Raw genomic sequence first — 17,680 nt, 5'->3', positions numbered from 1 at the left:
GAGTGTTTTTTTGTGAGTGTTAGAGTTTTTAAATGTTCTGCACAATAATGCACTCAGTTCTAAAACGTAAATATAAGAAAAGTATTCTTTTTTTGTTCTGATTTTTGAGAAAAGGTCGAGTCTTTCACCTCTTTTTCTTCAATGACCCCCTTATCTAAGAGGAATATGGAGTGACATAACCCCTCCCCCAAGCTTTCCCTTAAATAACAAAATAACAACGTAACTACACTACAGGAAGATTTGCTGTCCTTTTTTATGAAAAGTGAATAAAACTAAACTTCATAAACACAAGTACACCATTAAAATATGTTAATGCTGTACTTGTGTTTATGTAGTATAGGTTTATTTTAACTTAGTTGTAGTTTTATTTAAATCTGGATGTAAAATAATTTGGCAGATCCCCCCAAGCAGTACATCTGCAGACTCTTTTGGGTGTCACATACCTCCCTTGTTGAAGATCCATGCTTCTGGTCGTCCATCCTCCCTAGAGAACACCCCTGTCCTGTTTCCTGTCCTGGAACATCCTTTAAGACAGACTCACTCACTGAGGATTTTTTTTTATTTCTGTTGACAGCTCATTCATGAAGACCTCCAACTCCTGACCCGGGAATAGGGTTTCTCACCGGGGGGCTCCATTTTAGTGTTTTTTAATTCAAAGGGGGCCCAGGCTCATGATGTGGTCAAGGGGGACATTAACAGGCTTATGATGTGGTCAAGGGTACATTAACAGGCTTTATGATGTGGTCAAGGGGGCATTGGGAGGCCTATGATGAGGTTGAGAACCACTGCTCTAGAATCGGTCTCACCATACCCACAACACACAACACAACAGATACACATGGGATTTTTTTTTGTCTGTGGGGTTTGCATGCATGACCTGCCTGAGGCGAGGGTGGGGTGGAGTTTGGGGTGGGGGAGCCTGTCAAGGTCCTCACCCTTTGATTAGGAAATAATTCACTAGCGTTGCCAACTCCTCCCTGGCTGAGAGGAATGTTGCTGCTCCTGCCCTGGTCAGCTTGGAAGTGACCCCCCCCAGCCCAGCCCTGCCAGTGGACCAGCCCAGCCAGGCACAGATTACTGCATGGACCTACTGGGCCCAAGCCCAGGGCCTCAAGACTTCAGGGGGCCCTGAAGGCCTTGTCTCTACATTTGCATTCTCATATTGTCTTATAGTCACACTTTTCACAACTGTATTGTCAAATTTCGTCTGGGGACAATCCCCCACTCTCGGACAACATAAACTCTCACACCAGGCCTAAAACCCTGAATCGTTTTTTGTAAACTAGCAACAACTCATGGAGGGGGGCCTTTCGTATTGTCTGGCCCAAGGGCCCATGGAATCGTAGTCCGTCCCCGAGCCCAGCTCATCACAGGTTCTCTCTTCAGGCGCGGGCTCATGCAGCACAGGCACCCCTTCCAGGATATAACGATGAACAGGACAGGGCCATAAATACAACCATAGTTTTCAACACAGCCAGGAAGTGCGTGTGTATGAGCTTGTGGGGAGTTCTCTTTTCTTTTCTTTTCTCTCCTACTCCTGTCTCTGTACTGTCTCTTTGTTTGGTTTCACTCTTCCTATCTCTTTCTCTTTCTGCTTGTCTGTCTTTCTGTGTCTAGATTAGATTAGATTAGAGTCTACACATCTGGCTGTCTGTCTCTATCTCTCCCTCTCTCACTTTCTTTCTTTCTTTCTTTCTTTCTTTCTTTCTTTCTTTCTTTCTTTCTTTCTTTCTTTCTTTCTTTCTTTCTTTGTCTCTCTCTGACACTCTCCCCTCTCTCTCTCTCTCTCTCTCTCTCTCTCTCTCTCTCTCTCTCTCTCTCTCTCTCTCTCTCTCTCTCTCTCGTGTCTCCACCCAGAGTCGTAGTCTGTCGTGGGCCCTGAGGGCCTTCTGCCAAGCTGCTGAGAAATTCTTCCTAGCGCCTGCTGACCTGTTGGTGACCGCTGCAGGTCCTGGGGATATTGACATGTCATAGTGCTGCCGCTGGACGATGGGAACTGCGGGTTACGAGGGGTTGTGGGGCTATTAGCGGGTTTAATTGAGAGGCAACGCGACGTCTCTGGAGAGGGCTGCTTTGTAATTTTCCCATCACTTGACGACTACATTAGTGCCCTGGCTGGCTGACTCCGCCCCTTTTCGTGTGACTTAAAAATGTTGTTTTTTGATTGGTGTTTTAGATTTCTGGCCATGTTGCTTTGCACTCTCGCGACTCTCTCACCAAGAAACAAGCACCAACTGAACCGAAACAAAGATGTGCCTTTGTCTGGTCAGTGACATCAGCCTTTGTTCCTCTCAAATGATTTTAAGAGGCTAGAAGCAAGTGCAGGGCTGTTGACAGTTTTGGCCAGGCCCTGGACAAAGTCATCCCAAAAGCCTCCCCTCAATACATAGATGTAATACATGTAATGGGGACCTTATTCTGCCCTGCTCCATCTCTTCCTGGGCCTGGGACAACTGACCTCTTTGTTCCGACCATGTTGGCTTCCCTGAGCAAGGGTCACGACTCCCTCGGGAAATGTCTCACTGATGCCATTTCTTTCTCTTTTTTTAAGTTTCCAAAAAAAGCTCTTGTCTTTTAACTCCTTCCTTTCTCATTCTGTCGCTCGCTCTCTCTCTCTCTCTCGCTCTGACTGTCTCTCTCATTTGTCTGTGGTGATATCAAAACATACATGACTCCCACACTCGTGACTTGGGCTGCCAGCTTTCATCTTGCCACACTGAATAGGCTTCTCTGTCGATGCTGTACAGTATACTGTATGTGTACGGGTCACTTGCATATCACTTTGATTTGTGCCAGCCAACTCTTAGTGTGTTTTTGTTTTTCGCGTGCAGCAACTCCATAGTACGGTGTACTGTATGCTACTACTATATTGGTTGGTCGGAAACCGGGTTGCTTTTTGGAGGGTTTTTACTCGATTTTGATCTGTTGACATATACATGACTGAGTATGTGTATGGGTCACTTGCATGACTTTAATTTGTGTCAGGCAACTTTATGTGTTTTATGTGCTTTTTTTGTCGTCTGTATGCTATTCTATATGCTACTGTACTCTATATGCTACTATGGCAGTCATTCCATTGGATGGAAACTGGTTTGCTGTTTGTAGGGTTTGCACACCAAGTTGATCTGTTGACATTGTTACATGGCATTGAGTTGTGTTAAGTCTTAATACAATCTGAACAGTATTCCAGGAATATTCGGTAGCTAGCACACCATTCCTCCACACATGTACTATACTGATTTTTCTCGAACTTGTTTTAAACCAAATACTGACACTATTCCTTTTGAAGCCGGAATACTCCCAGTATGTAACTGCACTTATTGTATATTATTTTCCCCTCTCAAATGAATGAATGGGGCTCCTGGCCAATGTTGAATGACAATAATGATATAATGACATATGTAACCACGGTTTTATGAGTTTCGGATGACCACCAGGCCTTGGCTGTCCATTGATGAAAGCACCGCCTAGCGATAAGTACAAACAAAATCGAATGAAGGTTACGTATGTGTTTCGGATGACCCCCAGGCGGGGTTTTCAGCACTGGACAGTCAAGGCCTGGCGGTCAGTAGAAACGAAATAGGACTGGAATACTCACTGTAACTGCACTAATTTTTTGTCGTGTTGTTTTCCTCTTTCAGATGAAGAAATGGTGCCTTTCCGTCCTCCTGGCAAATGTCGCTCCCGCCCCCCGGCTAATTACCTAGCCAATGCACACGACTATGGCAGCGATACATGCGGGCACCGACGTAGAGAACCTGCTGGCCTCCATCCACCTGGAGAAGTACCTGGACAGCTTCCGACAGGCTGGCGTGCGCTACGCCCGCGACTTCTGTCACCTAGACAACGAGGCTCTGAGCGCTCTGGGTGTGAAAGCCACGGGCCACAGGAAACGGATCTTGAAGCTGGTCAGCAGCATTGACCCGGCCGGCCAATCGCACAGCAGGAGGAGGCACTCAGTGGACCGCTGTCAGTCCGACTCAAAGATCAACGCGCAGGACGCTGGGAAGCCGTCGGACGACCCCAATCGGACCGACGCCACACCGTCGTTTGAGACTTTCCGTAACAGCTCTGTCCCAAACTTGTCCTCGTTGTTGGTCCACAGTTCTAGCACAGAAAGCAGCCCGGCCATCAGGCCTGTTCCAAAGCCTCGAACTGTTTTCAACAGGCACAAGACGAGCTTCCTCACGAACACCTCGTCATCGTCATCATCGTCTTCTCCGTCGTCCCTTCAGGAGCCTCAGGATAACCTCAAGAGGCGCTCTCAGGAATCTCTCTGCTTCACGGTTCTGGAAGGTTCTGACGTGACCGAAGAGATCGTTGCTCCCTCTGTGGACCCTCCGGTGACGGTGAATGTGACCTTTGACTCTTGCGTAACTTCTGAACCTAAGCCGCCAGTACCGTGCGAGAGGCAGTTGAGAGCCCCCACCCCGGAGTTCTTGCCTCCCGTGCCCCCAAGGCTGCGTCGCGGGGTGCCCCCCTCCCATTTCCGAGGGACCCCTTCCCCTCCCTCATCCTCCTCCGCCTACTCGCCGACCAAGATGTCGGATCCTGAGCACCACCACCACCAGCACCTGACCACCACTACCACCACCACCCGGTCCCTGTCCTCCTCTCCGGACTCGCTGCACAGTTTCGAGGGCTCCTCCTCTCCCTTCTCAGGGACGCCCACGTCCCCTCTGAGCTCCAGGAGCTCGGGGATGGAGATGGTGTCCAATGAGATCTACTGTGGCACGTTGCCGGGGTCGCCAGTGTCACGTTGGTGCCAGTCAGTGCCCAAGCCGCCCCCCAGGCAGCAGGGGAGCGGCACTCCCTCCGACAACGACAGGTAGGGAATACTAAACTGGAGTGTGTTTCTCGAAAGCAAAGTTATTAGCTACTTAGCAACTTGGTTAGTTGCCAATGGGAAATCGCATTGCGAACAGCAAAGTAGCTAATGAAGTTAGCAACTATGGTTTCGAGAAATGCACCCCATATATGTTTGTCATTGTATTCATTGATAAATGCAAAGTATGTAAAAACTCTCAAAAAAGCTATCCGTATCCACCCATTCCTACACTTTTTTTTTCACATTTTCCACGTAAATTCTGTGATATTGATCATAGGTCTCTTGGATTTGACAACATAATGCAGAAGACAGAACCACCAATATTTGTTATGCTCTTTTGCATAGTAGTATTATCCACACTATACAAAGAAACTGATTTGACAGCAACATCTTGTTAACATGGTGTATATCCTATGGCACATACTGAATGTGTTTTGTACTGTTTTGTCTCATTGTTGTCTTTTTAAAGCACTTTAAACAGCAGTTTGCTGGAACAGCCCAGTCCATTAATAGCACCTACTGACGAGGAAGATGAAATGATAAGCCCATACTGTGAAACAGTCTTCCATACCAGACGACCACATGAAGAGGTCAGTGCGTATTTATTTACATATCAACTTATATGTCTAGCTATCTATTGTGTTTGTACTGTATGTGTGTTTTTTCATTGTAGGCCTATGTGTTTTTATGTCATTCTGCTGTGCTGTAAGACAAATTGCCTTTTTAAGGACATTAAAGCTTTCAAGTCAAGTTCAAGTGCTCATGCACTCCATGTCTGAAAACCGTCAACGATACAATTATTTACAATCTCATTGCTTACGAAAATACATAGACTGCAGTGGAAAAAGTCAGTAAATCTTTTACCCAATATGGGTTTTGCACAGGCGGAGAGGACCCGAAGCAGTGAGAGCCTTGGTCCCCGGAGAGGAGAGGAACGCGGGTGAGTGTGCTGCGTATGGAATATCAGCCAGCATTTTGGAATAACATGATGTCTGCCTGCCACCATTGGTTAACAGACATCATGGAATACTGGAAGATATCCCTGTCTGTCAGAGTCAGCAGATTCTGTGTGTGTGGGGTCAGCTGCTGTTGAGTGGTTGATGGCTTCCCATGTTCCACCCATAAATAAAGAGCGTTTTTTTTTCTCCGAAATGTTACAAGCCATTTAAATACAATTTCCATAAATATTTGTTTTATGATTAGGTTTTAAGGTAGCGTCAGGGCAATTGGAACTGGGCGAATGTTCGCTGATATTTCCATACTGCATGTAATTATCTGTTTACGGTCTATGGATTTTTCCATACCAAATTCAAACTACAAAGTTTGTACAAAGCAATGGTTTTTTAAAAATATTTTGGGTTTGCGTGCCTTTATTGGAGATGGGATAGTGAAGATGGTGACAGGAAAGCAGAGGGAGAGAAGAGTTTAGCGTAAAGGAAGGATCAGGAAATGACCTTGGACTGGACTCGAACCCGGATCACCCACTTAATGGCATGACGCCTTAGCCCACTAAGGCACTGCACCCCAAAGCAATGTTTTACTAGGCAGCCGTGGCCTAGTGCAGTGTTTCCCAACCTTTTATGTCTTGTGTACCCCCTAAGCATCTCAGTTGTGCCATGAGTGCCCCCTAATTCATGTTCAATATTGCTTTCTCTGTCCTGATGTGACTGCTATATATTTGCTACAATAATAAACATTTTCCAAGTACCCCCTGCAGTGTGCCCGTGTACCCCTAGTGGTACACGTACCGCTGGTTGGGAAACACTGGCCTAGTGGGAGCAGCCGTGGCCTAGTGATTAAGGAGATGGGCTTTAGATCAGAGGGTTGCAAGTTCGAATCCCAGCCTTCCACTACCTATCACACTCCATAGCTTAGGTGCCCTTGAGCAAGACACCTCACTGCTCCAGGGACTGTAACCAATACACTGTACTTAAAAATAAGAATCAGCTAAGTGTAATGAAATATAATACTGGTATTAGCTAAGAGGACTCTATGTGTGGGGTCAGCTGATAATGAGTGTTTGATGGTTTCCTGTGTTCCACCCAAAAATAGAGCAGGGGTGTTTCCTGATGGGAAAAGTTGCCGCTTTTTACCCCGAGAGTCACCGGTTTGAATCCACCCAGAAGTGCCGGTGACGTGGCCTATGCTTAGTACCTCTCTCCAGCCACTGTCACAGCCGCCCCCTGATCTCTGGCCAGGGGTGCATTTCTGGAAAGCGTAGTTGTTAGCAGTTAGCAACTTTGGTAGTTGCCAATGGGTAATTGCATTGCAACCAACAAAGTAGCTAACATAGTTAGCAATTACGCTTTTCAGAAATGCACCCCAGAGCTGTAGTTTCCACACAGAGCTACTAATAACAGAATTAAGCTTAGATCAACGCTGAGTATATTTTTCAACCAAAACTATGTTTCTAAAATGGCCTCAGTGGTTAACTGTGAAATTGTAACAAGTCAGAAGGAGAGTTTCAATTCACGTTTGCGACATTGTCTTGTCCGCTGGTTTTTACCATGTTAATTACATCAGTGGAAAGGGCCCTCCCTCCGCACTTCAAATGAGCAGAGACACATGTCCACTTCCAACCTGTGAAGTGACCTAACTGTGTTAAGTGAATTCGCACCATTGTGAAGACTTGTAACCTAATTAAAATATTTCTAAACTAAATAAAGTTAAACCTGATCCGTTTCCTTTCAGGAACCCAGTTGGGTGGATTCATATAGGTGTAAAGACTCCTAAACTAAGTTATGCTGGGCTTTTGAATGTGTTAACATCTTACGGTCATGAAAATTACATGTAAATGTTTGGGGGGAATTACAAGGTAGTTAAAAGAGGCACTGTTTGTTCCCTCTTGTGATTTACAGCAATCAGACAATGTCTTATGACCTATTTAGACAGAAACGCAAGACATTTCAAAGGGAGTACAACCTTTTCCCTCCCACTGTAGTTGTAAAGACTAAACTAATTTATGCTAAGCTTTACTTGAATTAAATCCGTTTCCTTTCCAGGAACCCGGCCCACTCCTGGCTGAGGCGCCTGTCCAACTCGCTGCACCACGACAGCCCTGGCTACTGCACCGTAGGGGAGCCGGCCTCCTCCAACACCACCACCACCACCACCTCCACCCCAGCCAGCCGCTCCTTCTCCCTGCCTCCCCACAGCCTGCACCTCCATGATCTGGAGGAGGACCAGACCATCTCCCCCTACGCCAGTTACACCTCCCTGTCCGAGAGAGCAGTGCCCATCATCTATGGCTGGCTGGATAAGTTGTCGCCCCAAGGGTATGACTATGACTGCGGTCTGTCATCGTCGTCACTGTCACTGTCGCGGTCACCTCGTCCTCCGCCTTCTCGCCTGGGTCTGCTCCTGCTGGTCCTCTCCTATTTCTCCTCCTGTCTCTGCACCTCCTCCACTCTTCTTCCTCTGCGGAGGTGTCTGTGCCTCGTGTCTGTCTTCTCGTCCAAGCGGTGTGTGTTCATGTCTGGTCTTTCTCCTTGAAGTGGTGTGCGTGCGTCCATGCGTGTGTGCATGTGCGTGTGTGCGTGAACTGAAAGGAACCCCACCTTAATACATACACTGTAGCGGGGACCCAACTCTAGGCTGCCGTGTGTGTGTGTGTGTGTGTGTGCGTGTGCGTGTGTGTGTGTGTGTGTGTGTGTGTGTGTGTGCGTGTGCGTGTGTGTGTGTGTGTGTGTGTGTGTGTGTGTGTGTGCGCGCGTGCGTGTCTCTGTGTGCGTGTGTCTTCTTCCTTCCTTGACTTCCTTTTTTGTCGGCCATTTTGTCACTTCCTTTTTTCTTCACACAGACTCTTCACCCAATTGTGCTATTTTCCTTGGCTGCTGCTGTTGTAGAGTGGTAGCTAGCATGTCTGCTACATGCATCAATTCCACACGTTTTCAATGGTCTAATTGTTCTTGAATGTGCCCAGTTAAGATTCTGTGTGATGTGTGTACCATATGATTTTGCTATGTTCACATTAATGAATCGTTGTGCTGTTATTTTGTCTTTTGGTTGTAAAAACATCTCACTTTTCCATGTGTCTTTCTTATTATCTCACCAGAAACTATGTGTTCCAGAAGAGATATGTGAAATTCGATGGCACAAACCTCATGTATTTTGGCAGTGAAAAGGTACAAAACTACTATAAATGGTTTAATAGCATTCTTCAGTTGACACATTCATGAGTAACTCATTACACCTAACGTGTCCTTAATGGCTAAAGCAATACATCCCTACTTCTCCCAGAGCTGCCATGTTTGTTTTTCTCTCTCTTCAGGGTCGGTGCAAGGCATAGGCATACCAGGCGGTCGCCTAGGGCGCCAAATGTCTTGAGGGGGCACCACGGCCCACAGAATTACAATATTAAGCTAAATTAAGCGTGAAACTTAACATTGACAAAGATTTTTAGTGGGCACTCAGTACATGCATGGTACTAGATCAGCTGTCCTCGATCAGATGTACTGTATGACACTATGTTTACAGATGATGCCAATGTCAAATTGCACAAAAAGGGCCTAGGGCACCATATTGACTAGAACTGGCCCTGTCTCTCTTTCTCCTTCTTCTGTTTGTTGTTACAAATGGGTTTCTCCTTGCTCTGCCAGGACCCTTATCCAAAAGGTGTGATTCCGTTGGGCGCCATACAAATGGTCCGCACTGCCAAAGACAACAAGTTTGAGGTTGTGACCACGCACAGGACATTTGTCTTCCGGGCAGACAATGAAGGTAAACAAATGAAGGCTCACCCGCCCCCTTGGCAACACCAAAAGTAAAGTAACCCCAAATTACTAACACCTACCTGTAGATCAGGGGTGGGGAACCTCTGTGGCCCCCTGACATGATTTTAATGTTATGCAGCTTCACATGAAATATGACATATTTTGTAAAGGAATATTAGAAATTACATTTGCAATACAATTAAGTTATATTCAGGGGTCCTAGAGAAGATGGGGACTGTTTTAAAGGTAGCTGCCTTCGATATAGGTCTAAAGTGCAGGGGGAAATCCTGGTTTGTGTTCATAATACGGCCCTCGGAGGACTTTTACGGCCCTCGGATGAATTTGAAGTGGCCCCTCGAATGAAAAAGGTTCCCCACCCCTGCTGTAGATGAATGTACTAATGCTGCATTCCCCAAGGGTGGGAGATTGGATGTTTCTGACCTCCTACTTGCTGAAATGCATTGGAACGCCTGTTGAAGCGGAATGTTCAAGTTGCGACCTGGGGCCAAATCGAAGCACCCCGACTTCAAAATCGTGACGTCAACACAGCAATGACAGTGCACACAGGGATAAGAATAGTTTAAGTTTGACTTGTTAATTGGAACACTTTCAAGTGGGAGGTAGTTGCCTCCTGGTTGCAAATTGGGAAGCTCCTAACCCCCGGGGAATGCGGCATAAGTTGTAGATTTCTTGATTGATGTGGTTGATCGTTATGACATTCAGTGTAGTCTTTTTTTTCTCCGACGTGATAATTTGGAGGAACTGAGGATCTCTCTGTTCCAACCTGAAGGGTGAATGAAAATGACTCTGTATTGTGTTAATTCTGAGTACATCACTGCTGTATTGAAGATACAGTATTGACAGAAGGATTAGTATTTTTATTTGTTTCTATTTTCTGCAACCATTTGCAACCATGCGCATGAGATTTGTCTTCCAGGCAGGCAATGAAGGTATACAAGAAGCTTACTCGACCCCTGGCTGACATAACCAAACACCAAGTTATTTACATCTAGATGATGATTAGATTTAGCAGTACAGTAGTAGGGTGAATTAGGGTGGATGGTTATGACACTTAGGACATTTTCTGCAAAGTGACAATTTGGAGGAGCTCAGCATCTAGCTGCCATTTACGAACAGAGAAAATTCTCGGTCCACCCTGGCCTGTACATACTGTATAAGTGACAAAAAATAAAATTAATTATTAGGTTGCTTTAATTTTCGATAACTCACACTTGCATTGAAGATCAGGTATCAACAGAAGGATTATTTTTTGAACATGAATTTGACATAAACATCTATTTCTTACAGCTATGAAACACATTATTAGGCATCTCCCTTTCTATCCAAACATTTATTCAAGCTACCAGAGTGAAGTTGTCTTCTGCAACAATGAGCTTACAACTACCTTTTACCCAAACTACTTCAAGCTCACAGCCCCCCTTTTTTCCACTAGAGAATAGAAGAAAAACAGCGGAAAAGGAGGCCAGGCTCCTTTCCCCATTTCCCGGGAGATGAAAGCACTCGTCTCCGGCCTGTGGGGAATGCTTTTACTTTTCGCTTGGCTTTGCTTTGCTCGCCCCCGCGCAACAATAAGAACAGTTAGTGTTCCCTCAGAATGTGAAATCGCTTTAACCTTGCTGTGTGGAGTTGCACACCACTCTAAAGTCAAGTCAAGTCAAGTCACTTTCTTTCGATAGCACGTTCGAATGTGGCATTGTTGCTGACCCCACACAGCGTTCTACAACACATGATAAGGAGTAGAGTTTACGGAAATAAAATGGAGAAATAGAAGTAGATATAATCAGAACTGTTGCACTCTTCCCTTTCTCCCTCCCTGTAAAGAAGGTAGTGAGACTGAAATCATTACCCAGTGCAGCTTATACTACATTAGTTTTACCCGCATTTGGCCGCTGGGCAAGTTCCAATGTTACAAGTGCCTTATTGTTATAAACTTGTACAATTCATGACTAATGAGGGGGTTTTTTTGCTCAAAAAGTTCCACAAAGACTTCCTCAGAAACAAAAGTATAATGAAGTCATCCTCAGGTCAGGGGTAGTAAAAAAGAGACATGGCTGTAAGTCTATGGCATTACATAGCTGTTAAGTAACAATATGGCTTGTGGGGTAGAAGCTGGCCCTGCTTGCCAGAGCTAACACACCATTCTCCTCTCCTCCACTCCCCTCCCGTACACACCATTCTCCTCTCCTCCTCTCCCCTCCAGTACACACCATTCTCCTCTCCTCCACTCCCCTCCCTTCTCTCTTCCCCTTCCCCTCTCCTCCTCTCCCCTCCATCCTCTCTCTTTCCCTTCCCCCCTCCTCCTCTCCCCTCCCTCCCTAACACTCTATTCTCCTCTCCTCCTCTCCCCTCCCTCCCTAACTCTCTATCCTCCTCCTCTCCCTTACCTTCTCTCTTTCCCTTCCCCTGCCTCTTTCCAGTCTCCTCAATGGTGCCAAAGGCGCCAATTAGCTGGTTAGTGCTAACAGTGAACCCTGCATGCCAGAGCTCACACCCCATTCTCCTCTCCCCTTACCCCCCTTCCTCTTCCACTATTGCACATTTGTACTTTTGTAACCCCAACACCCCCACCATTTCCACTAGGGATGCAAACGATTAATCGATTAATCGACTTTAATCGATCAATGCATTAATCGATTAAAAAACATTAATCGCAATTAATCGACAATTCAACTGATAAGAGACCCAGGTTAAATGGGCATGTGAAGAGTGTGTGTGAAGAGGGCTGTGAATAGTGGGAATATTTAAATCACTTTAGGATTAAAGAATTGAAATAGAATTCATTTAAATGTGGTATTTTATTTTGGTATTAATTTTTTTTTTTTCCCGAGATTTGGGGGGGAAAACGCCGCTTATCAATTAATCGTAAGTCGATCGATAAGGCTATCAACTAATGATTAATGAATTAATCGATAATTTGCATCCCTAATGTCCACACCTTGCCGAGCACAGGCGGACAACTCTAATTTTACTGCATATTATACTTTTTTAAATAGTATTTCTATGTACAGTATGGGACATATAAAATCGTTGTATTCTCGTTACGTTATTCCTTCCCTGTAGTACAGACGGTCAACTAATTACCCTGCATGCTATACTTTTATTTTTGTTTAATAGGGAAGAAAGTCACCGGAGCGTCTTCAGATGTGGAAAGTAATTTTCTGCTTCATTAGGAGCAGTGCCGAGACAATAAAGCAGAAAATTGCTTTCCACATCTGAAGATGCTCTGGTGACTTCCTTCGGTACTTGAACTTAGTCCTCTCCCTTCACGCACCAGATTGTGAAGTGCAGGAGTGCGGAGGATTATACCTTTCTCTTCTAGTTTTTTTTATTGTGCTCACTGTATGTAGTATATACAATATGTGACCAAATAAAATCCTTGTAATCCTTTTATTGTTCTCCCCCTTTGCTGTGCACAGTTCCCAGAAGGAAGTCGTGCAGCACAACATACCGTATATAGTATATGCAGGGTGCGATTTGTAGGGGGGGATGGGGGGGATTGTCCCCTCTTCAGGTTTTGATATTGTCACTTTTTCTTCATGATTTTAATCATAGTTTATTGTAACTCCATTTATATTGCTTGAAATCTGAAACAAATCCCCCCTTCTGGTTTTCTGACAAATCGCACCCTGAATATATGTGACTAAGAAAATCCTTGTGGCCCTACTGCAGTGTTTCACAACCTTTTTTGTCTCATGTACCCCCCAAGCCTTTTCGTTGTACCATGAGTACCCCCTAACTCACGCGTTACATCGCTTTGTCTATTCCAGGGTGACTATGCTCCATGCATTTGTTACTAAAATTACATTTGTCCAAATACCCCCTGCAGTGTGCTCGCGTACCCCTAGTGGTACACGTACCCCTGGTTGGGAAACACTGCCCTACTGTGGCCTAACAGTAGGGCAGTAGATTACTATGCCAGCGACCTGACCTGGGTTCCATTTCTGTCTGGGTCATTTGCCATAGCCTGGTTCTCACGCAGACCCTCGTGCATTTCTGTCCAACTTCGTGAGCTCGCTCGTTGGTAACAACCATCTGCGTGAGAACCAGGTTACATTTGCCAGTCCTTCCCCCCTGTCTCTCTCTCCCCACTCGTTTCCTGTCCCTCTGTCACTGCCCTATCATAAAGAAAGCACAACAGTTAAAAAAATCTTTGTAACCTTTAATTGTTCTTCTCCCTTCGCTGTGTTGCAGTGCACAGGAGCAAGTGGTGCAGCACCCTGCAGGAGCGCGTGAAGGAGCAGCTGGTGTTCGGGTGCCCGCGCTTCGGCCTGGGCAGCCACTGCCAGAAGAGGGGCCTGCTGGAGCTCAAGGGCACCAAGTCCAAGGTCTACGTGGCCATCAACACCGAGCAGGTCTGGCTGTACAAGAGCGAACAGGTGATTGATGCCTTTATTATTGATGGCCTTTATCGTCCCTGAGGGGAAATTTATTAAATGTGTGTGCGTGCGTGCACACAACAGACACATGCATGCACATGCACATGCACACGCACGCACGTGTGCGTGTGCATGTGCATGTGCATGTGCATGTGCATGTGCATGTGCATGTGCATGTGCATGTGCATGTGCCTATTACCTTACACTCGTGTGTGTGTGTGTGTGTGTGTGTGTGTGTGTGTGTGCGTGTGCGTGTGCGTGTGCGTGTGCGTGTGCGTGTGCGCGTGTGCGTGTGCGCGTGTGCGTGTGCGTGTGCGTGTGTGTGTGTGTCAGTGTGAGTGCCGATATTTGTGTTTGCTTATGTGTGTGTAAAAAAAATATCAACCCATCAACTCTTTTCTTTGGCCTATGCTGTGTCCCCTGTAGTGCTTCAAGAATGGCATCGGCATCACTGTGATCGAGTCCAGAGGGGCTACCATTAGAGATGGCAAGAACAAAAGCTTTGATCTCATCACCCCTTACAAAACATTCAGGTGAGAATCTGCTAACTTACTTCTTGTTGCTTGTTGTGGGCTGAAATGGCAGTAGTTTGTGTTCCTGGAACTGAGATGGAAAAATGATGTTTAATTTACGGTATCTACGTGTAAATACAAAAAAAAAAGTTTTTCATTATTTTTCTTTTCACATGGCACTATACCTTTGCAATGTGAGCATTTTATTTGTAAAGCAGTATTTTTATACGTAAAAAAATCCAATATTTTTGCCATGCATTGAAGAGAATATCATAGTGAAAAAGCAGTTGAATGAGTAAACGAGTGTCACTCGTTCATTACTACTACGTACAGTACTACTACATTACTATTCTGCCCTGTAAAGAGTCCTTGCGTATCTTGAAAGGTGCTCCAAATAAAATGCATTATTATTTTTACTCTCAAAATGCTTGAAAATGTGTGAATAAAAATCACTTGACAGTTGGGGGCTTTGTAATTCACCTATTTTTCAAGACTTTTTTCATTTGCAAAGTTAACGTTGTGCACACTTCCTGATTGCCTCTACTTAAGGGGTTCCCAACTTTTTCCAACTTGGGGCCCACTTGAAATTTTCACAAATGTTTGGGGCTCACCTCTGCCCAAATAAACAACATAATGCTCTACTTTTTAAACATGTCCTCAGCTTCACGGCGGAGTCGGACCGCGAGAAGCGTGAGTGGATGGAGGCCATGCAGGAGTCCATTGCGGAGACGCTCTCGGATTACGAGGTGGCCGAGAAGATCTGGTCCAACCGGTCCAACAAGGTCTGCGCCGACTGCAAGGCCATCAATCCCGACTGGGCCTCCATCAACCTGTGTGTGGTCATCTGTAAGAACTGCGCAGGTGGGTCTCTCTGTCAACACAACAAGGGTCAGGGTTTCCAAGCTTTCTCTCTGATGGATAAGACTGGAGTGGAGTAGTACCGTAGAGTAGACGGAAACTAGGGTTACTATTGTAAGGTCGCTAAATTCCGCCCACTTCATTGAAAACGTGTTAATACCCCTACTTCAAATACTGTTTAGTTGTGCTAACTTACATTTTTGGGTAGTGACAACTGTGATCAGGTAATAAACAATATTGGCTAACACTGGCAGCACTTTCTATTGTAATTTGATGTTTAAGGTCCAGCATGTCAAATTGTAAGCATTCAAACTCCGTATCAGGAGGATATCTGTTCCTGACTTGGATAGTGCAGAAATAATGAAATATCATCACTTATAAATAGGGGGACCGAATTGAGAGACGGGTGGAATTAGGCAACTTGACTATACCGGTACTTACCATATTACACAGGTCAAACATGTGGTTCATATCTGCAGACAGGTACATACTTCACATTGGACATATCAAACATATAGCAAACATCTGCTTGCAAGGCTATCAATCCAGACTGGGCATCCATCAACCTGTGTGTCGTCATCTGATCTGATAGGCCCAGGTGCTTCTTCCATCCGTCTCTTTCAATCTGTTGCCCCAATAAATCTGTCGACTCACCACTCAATGGGGCCATGATCACTCATGATCAGTATCTGTGACTTATCAGGCTCTTGACACCTTAAGTAACATAATTGAAGGCACTGTAAGTAAGTGGCTGTGATTTAAATATAAAATGCCTCCTGGCTTTGAACTTTGAACGGACCCAAGTAGAATTACAGGATTTTGCCGTTCTGGCCTTAACCATAAATTTACGGCCTTAAATGTTAACTTCCACAGAAAGCATGGACATTTTATTATATTACATTACATTACATTGCATTAAGCAACCTTACACCCTTATCCAAAGTGACTTACAAGCAAGGGCTTAAACAGCAGCATACAAAGTGTGGGGCTTGGCAATGACTTCTGGATTATGTCAAGTTACAGGATTTTGTCACTGTGTATTACCATAACCATAGGTTTGTGGTCGTCTGACACATACGCTTTCCACTGTGCAGACAAATGTAATTCAGTTTTTGAATGAGACAGAAGGGATTGGCAGTGAGAGTGTGTGGTGTCCCGGTATCCTGACTAAATGGGCTGCTTCGTCGAAATCAGCTACGGCTACCAGTCAGGGACAGATAGGCACAGGCCTACTGGGCCCAGCTCCAGGAGCCCAAGAGTCAAGGAGGCCCTAGCCTGAAGCTCTAACCCTCTTTATTCGCATTCTCATATTTTGTTAAAATCACACTAGCAACTTTATTTTCACATTTTCTTGGGGGGCAACCCCACATCCCCCAACAACATAGACTCTCACACCCATTGAGGGGGGCCTCTCTTGTTGTCAGGCCCAGGGGCCCATGGAATGATAATCCGTCCCTGCTATTACCAGTATGCTGGTTACATGTCCCTAAGCCTAGCCGCTAGGGTCGATACTGCAGTGCTTTGTATTAGCCTAGTAGTGCAGCTCGACCAGTAGCCAATATCAACATGACTTTTGTTTCCTTTTTCCTCTGCATCTCTTTCAAGGGGTACTACTGTTACGATTTGGTGACTTTGTAACTAAGATCGGTATGTGTGCAGGGCTGGACTGGTAACCTGGTATAGGGGGCAGTTTTCCCGGTGGGCCGACAGTCGCCAGGGCCAGATGCTGTTGATTTCTCTTGTTTGTCTGTTGTTGTGTTTTTTCCCTTTACAGACTGGCCCTTCAACTATAGGGCTGCCCGATAGTCCAGCCTTAATATAGGCAGTAGACTGAGGCAATTATAATATCGTATAAAAAAGACAGGGGCTATGAGGAGGTGGTCTATGCCAAAAATGCCCAGGCCAGTTTTGGGCCCCAGTCCAGCTGTGCATGTAGTTTTCGAGTGAAGAGTCAGAACACTTAAAATCCTTTTTGTTTTTTTTTATTATTGTTTCATGGCTGGATTATGTTTCGACTTCAACAGTCTTCATCAGATTCTCTATGAAGACTGTTGAAGTCGAAACGTAATCCAAAATAATCCAACCATGAATTGATAAAAAAAAAAAGATTTTAAGGGTGCAGACTTCTTACTCCGGCGAAAACTACAGTCAGCCTTCGCCCTGCACCTCTTCCTGGGATATGCTCAATCTTCACCTGGCAGGCAACAGTCGTGCATGTAGGCCATATCGACGAGTCACAGCAGTGGGGTAGAGAGTAGAGTGCTCTTTCACAGCTTTTGTTTTCCTGTCTTTCCACAGGCCAGCACCGAGGACTGGGAACAATGGTGTCAAAAGTCCAGAGCCTGAAACTCGACACTAGCGTTTGGAGCAACG

General features: G+C 45.4%; 1 protein-coding gene across 5 annotated transcripts in view; it reads left to right on the top strand.

Moving 5' to 3' along the window:
• arap3 (ArfGAP with RhoGAP domain, ankyrin repeat and PH domain 3) overlaps nt 1–17,680 on the top strand; it is a 64,040-nt gene that overhangs the window by 13,052 nt on the left and 33,308 nt on the right. For all 5 annotated transcript variants that reach the window (XM_063190231.1, XM_063190228.1, XM_063190230.1 and 2 more), the window contains exons 2-11: nt 3,642–4,828; nt 5,298–5,418; nt 5,713–5,768; nt 7,831–8,103; nt 8,883–8,952; nt 9,427–9,547; nt 13,753–13,937; nt 14,364–14,470; nt 15,111–15,310; nt 17,606–17,680. The exon at nt 17,606–17,680 is cut by the window's right edge and continues 11 nt beyond it. In XM_063190231.1, coding sequence (XP_063046301.1) covers nt 3,711–4,828; nt 5,298–5,418; nt 5,713–5,768; nt 7,831–8,103; nt 8,883–8,952; nt 9,427–9,547; nt 13,753–13,937; nt 14,364–14,470; nt 15,111–15,310; nt 17,606–17,680 — 2,326 coding nt within the window. In that variant the 5' untranslated portion in view covers nt 3,642–3,710. The remainder of the gene's footprint in view (nt 1–3,641; nt 4,829–5,297; nt 5,419–5,712; nt 5,769–7,830; nt 8,104–8,882; nt 8,953–9,426; nt 9,548–13,752; nt 13,938–14,363; nt 14,471–15,110; nt 15,311–17,605) is intronic.

This window comes from Engraulis encrasicolus, chromosome 23 (assembly GCF_034702125.1).
Source record: "Engraulis encrasicolus isolate BLACKSEA-1 chromosome 23, IST_EnEncr_1.0, whole genome shotgun sequence".
NCBI lineage: Eukaryota > Metazoa > Chordata > Actinopteri > Clupeiformes > Engraulidae > Engraulis > Engraulis encrasicolus.
This window is presented reverse-complemented; position numbering and strand designations above follow the sequence as displayed.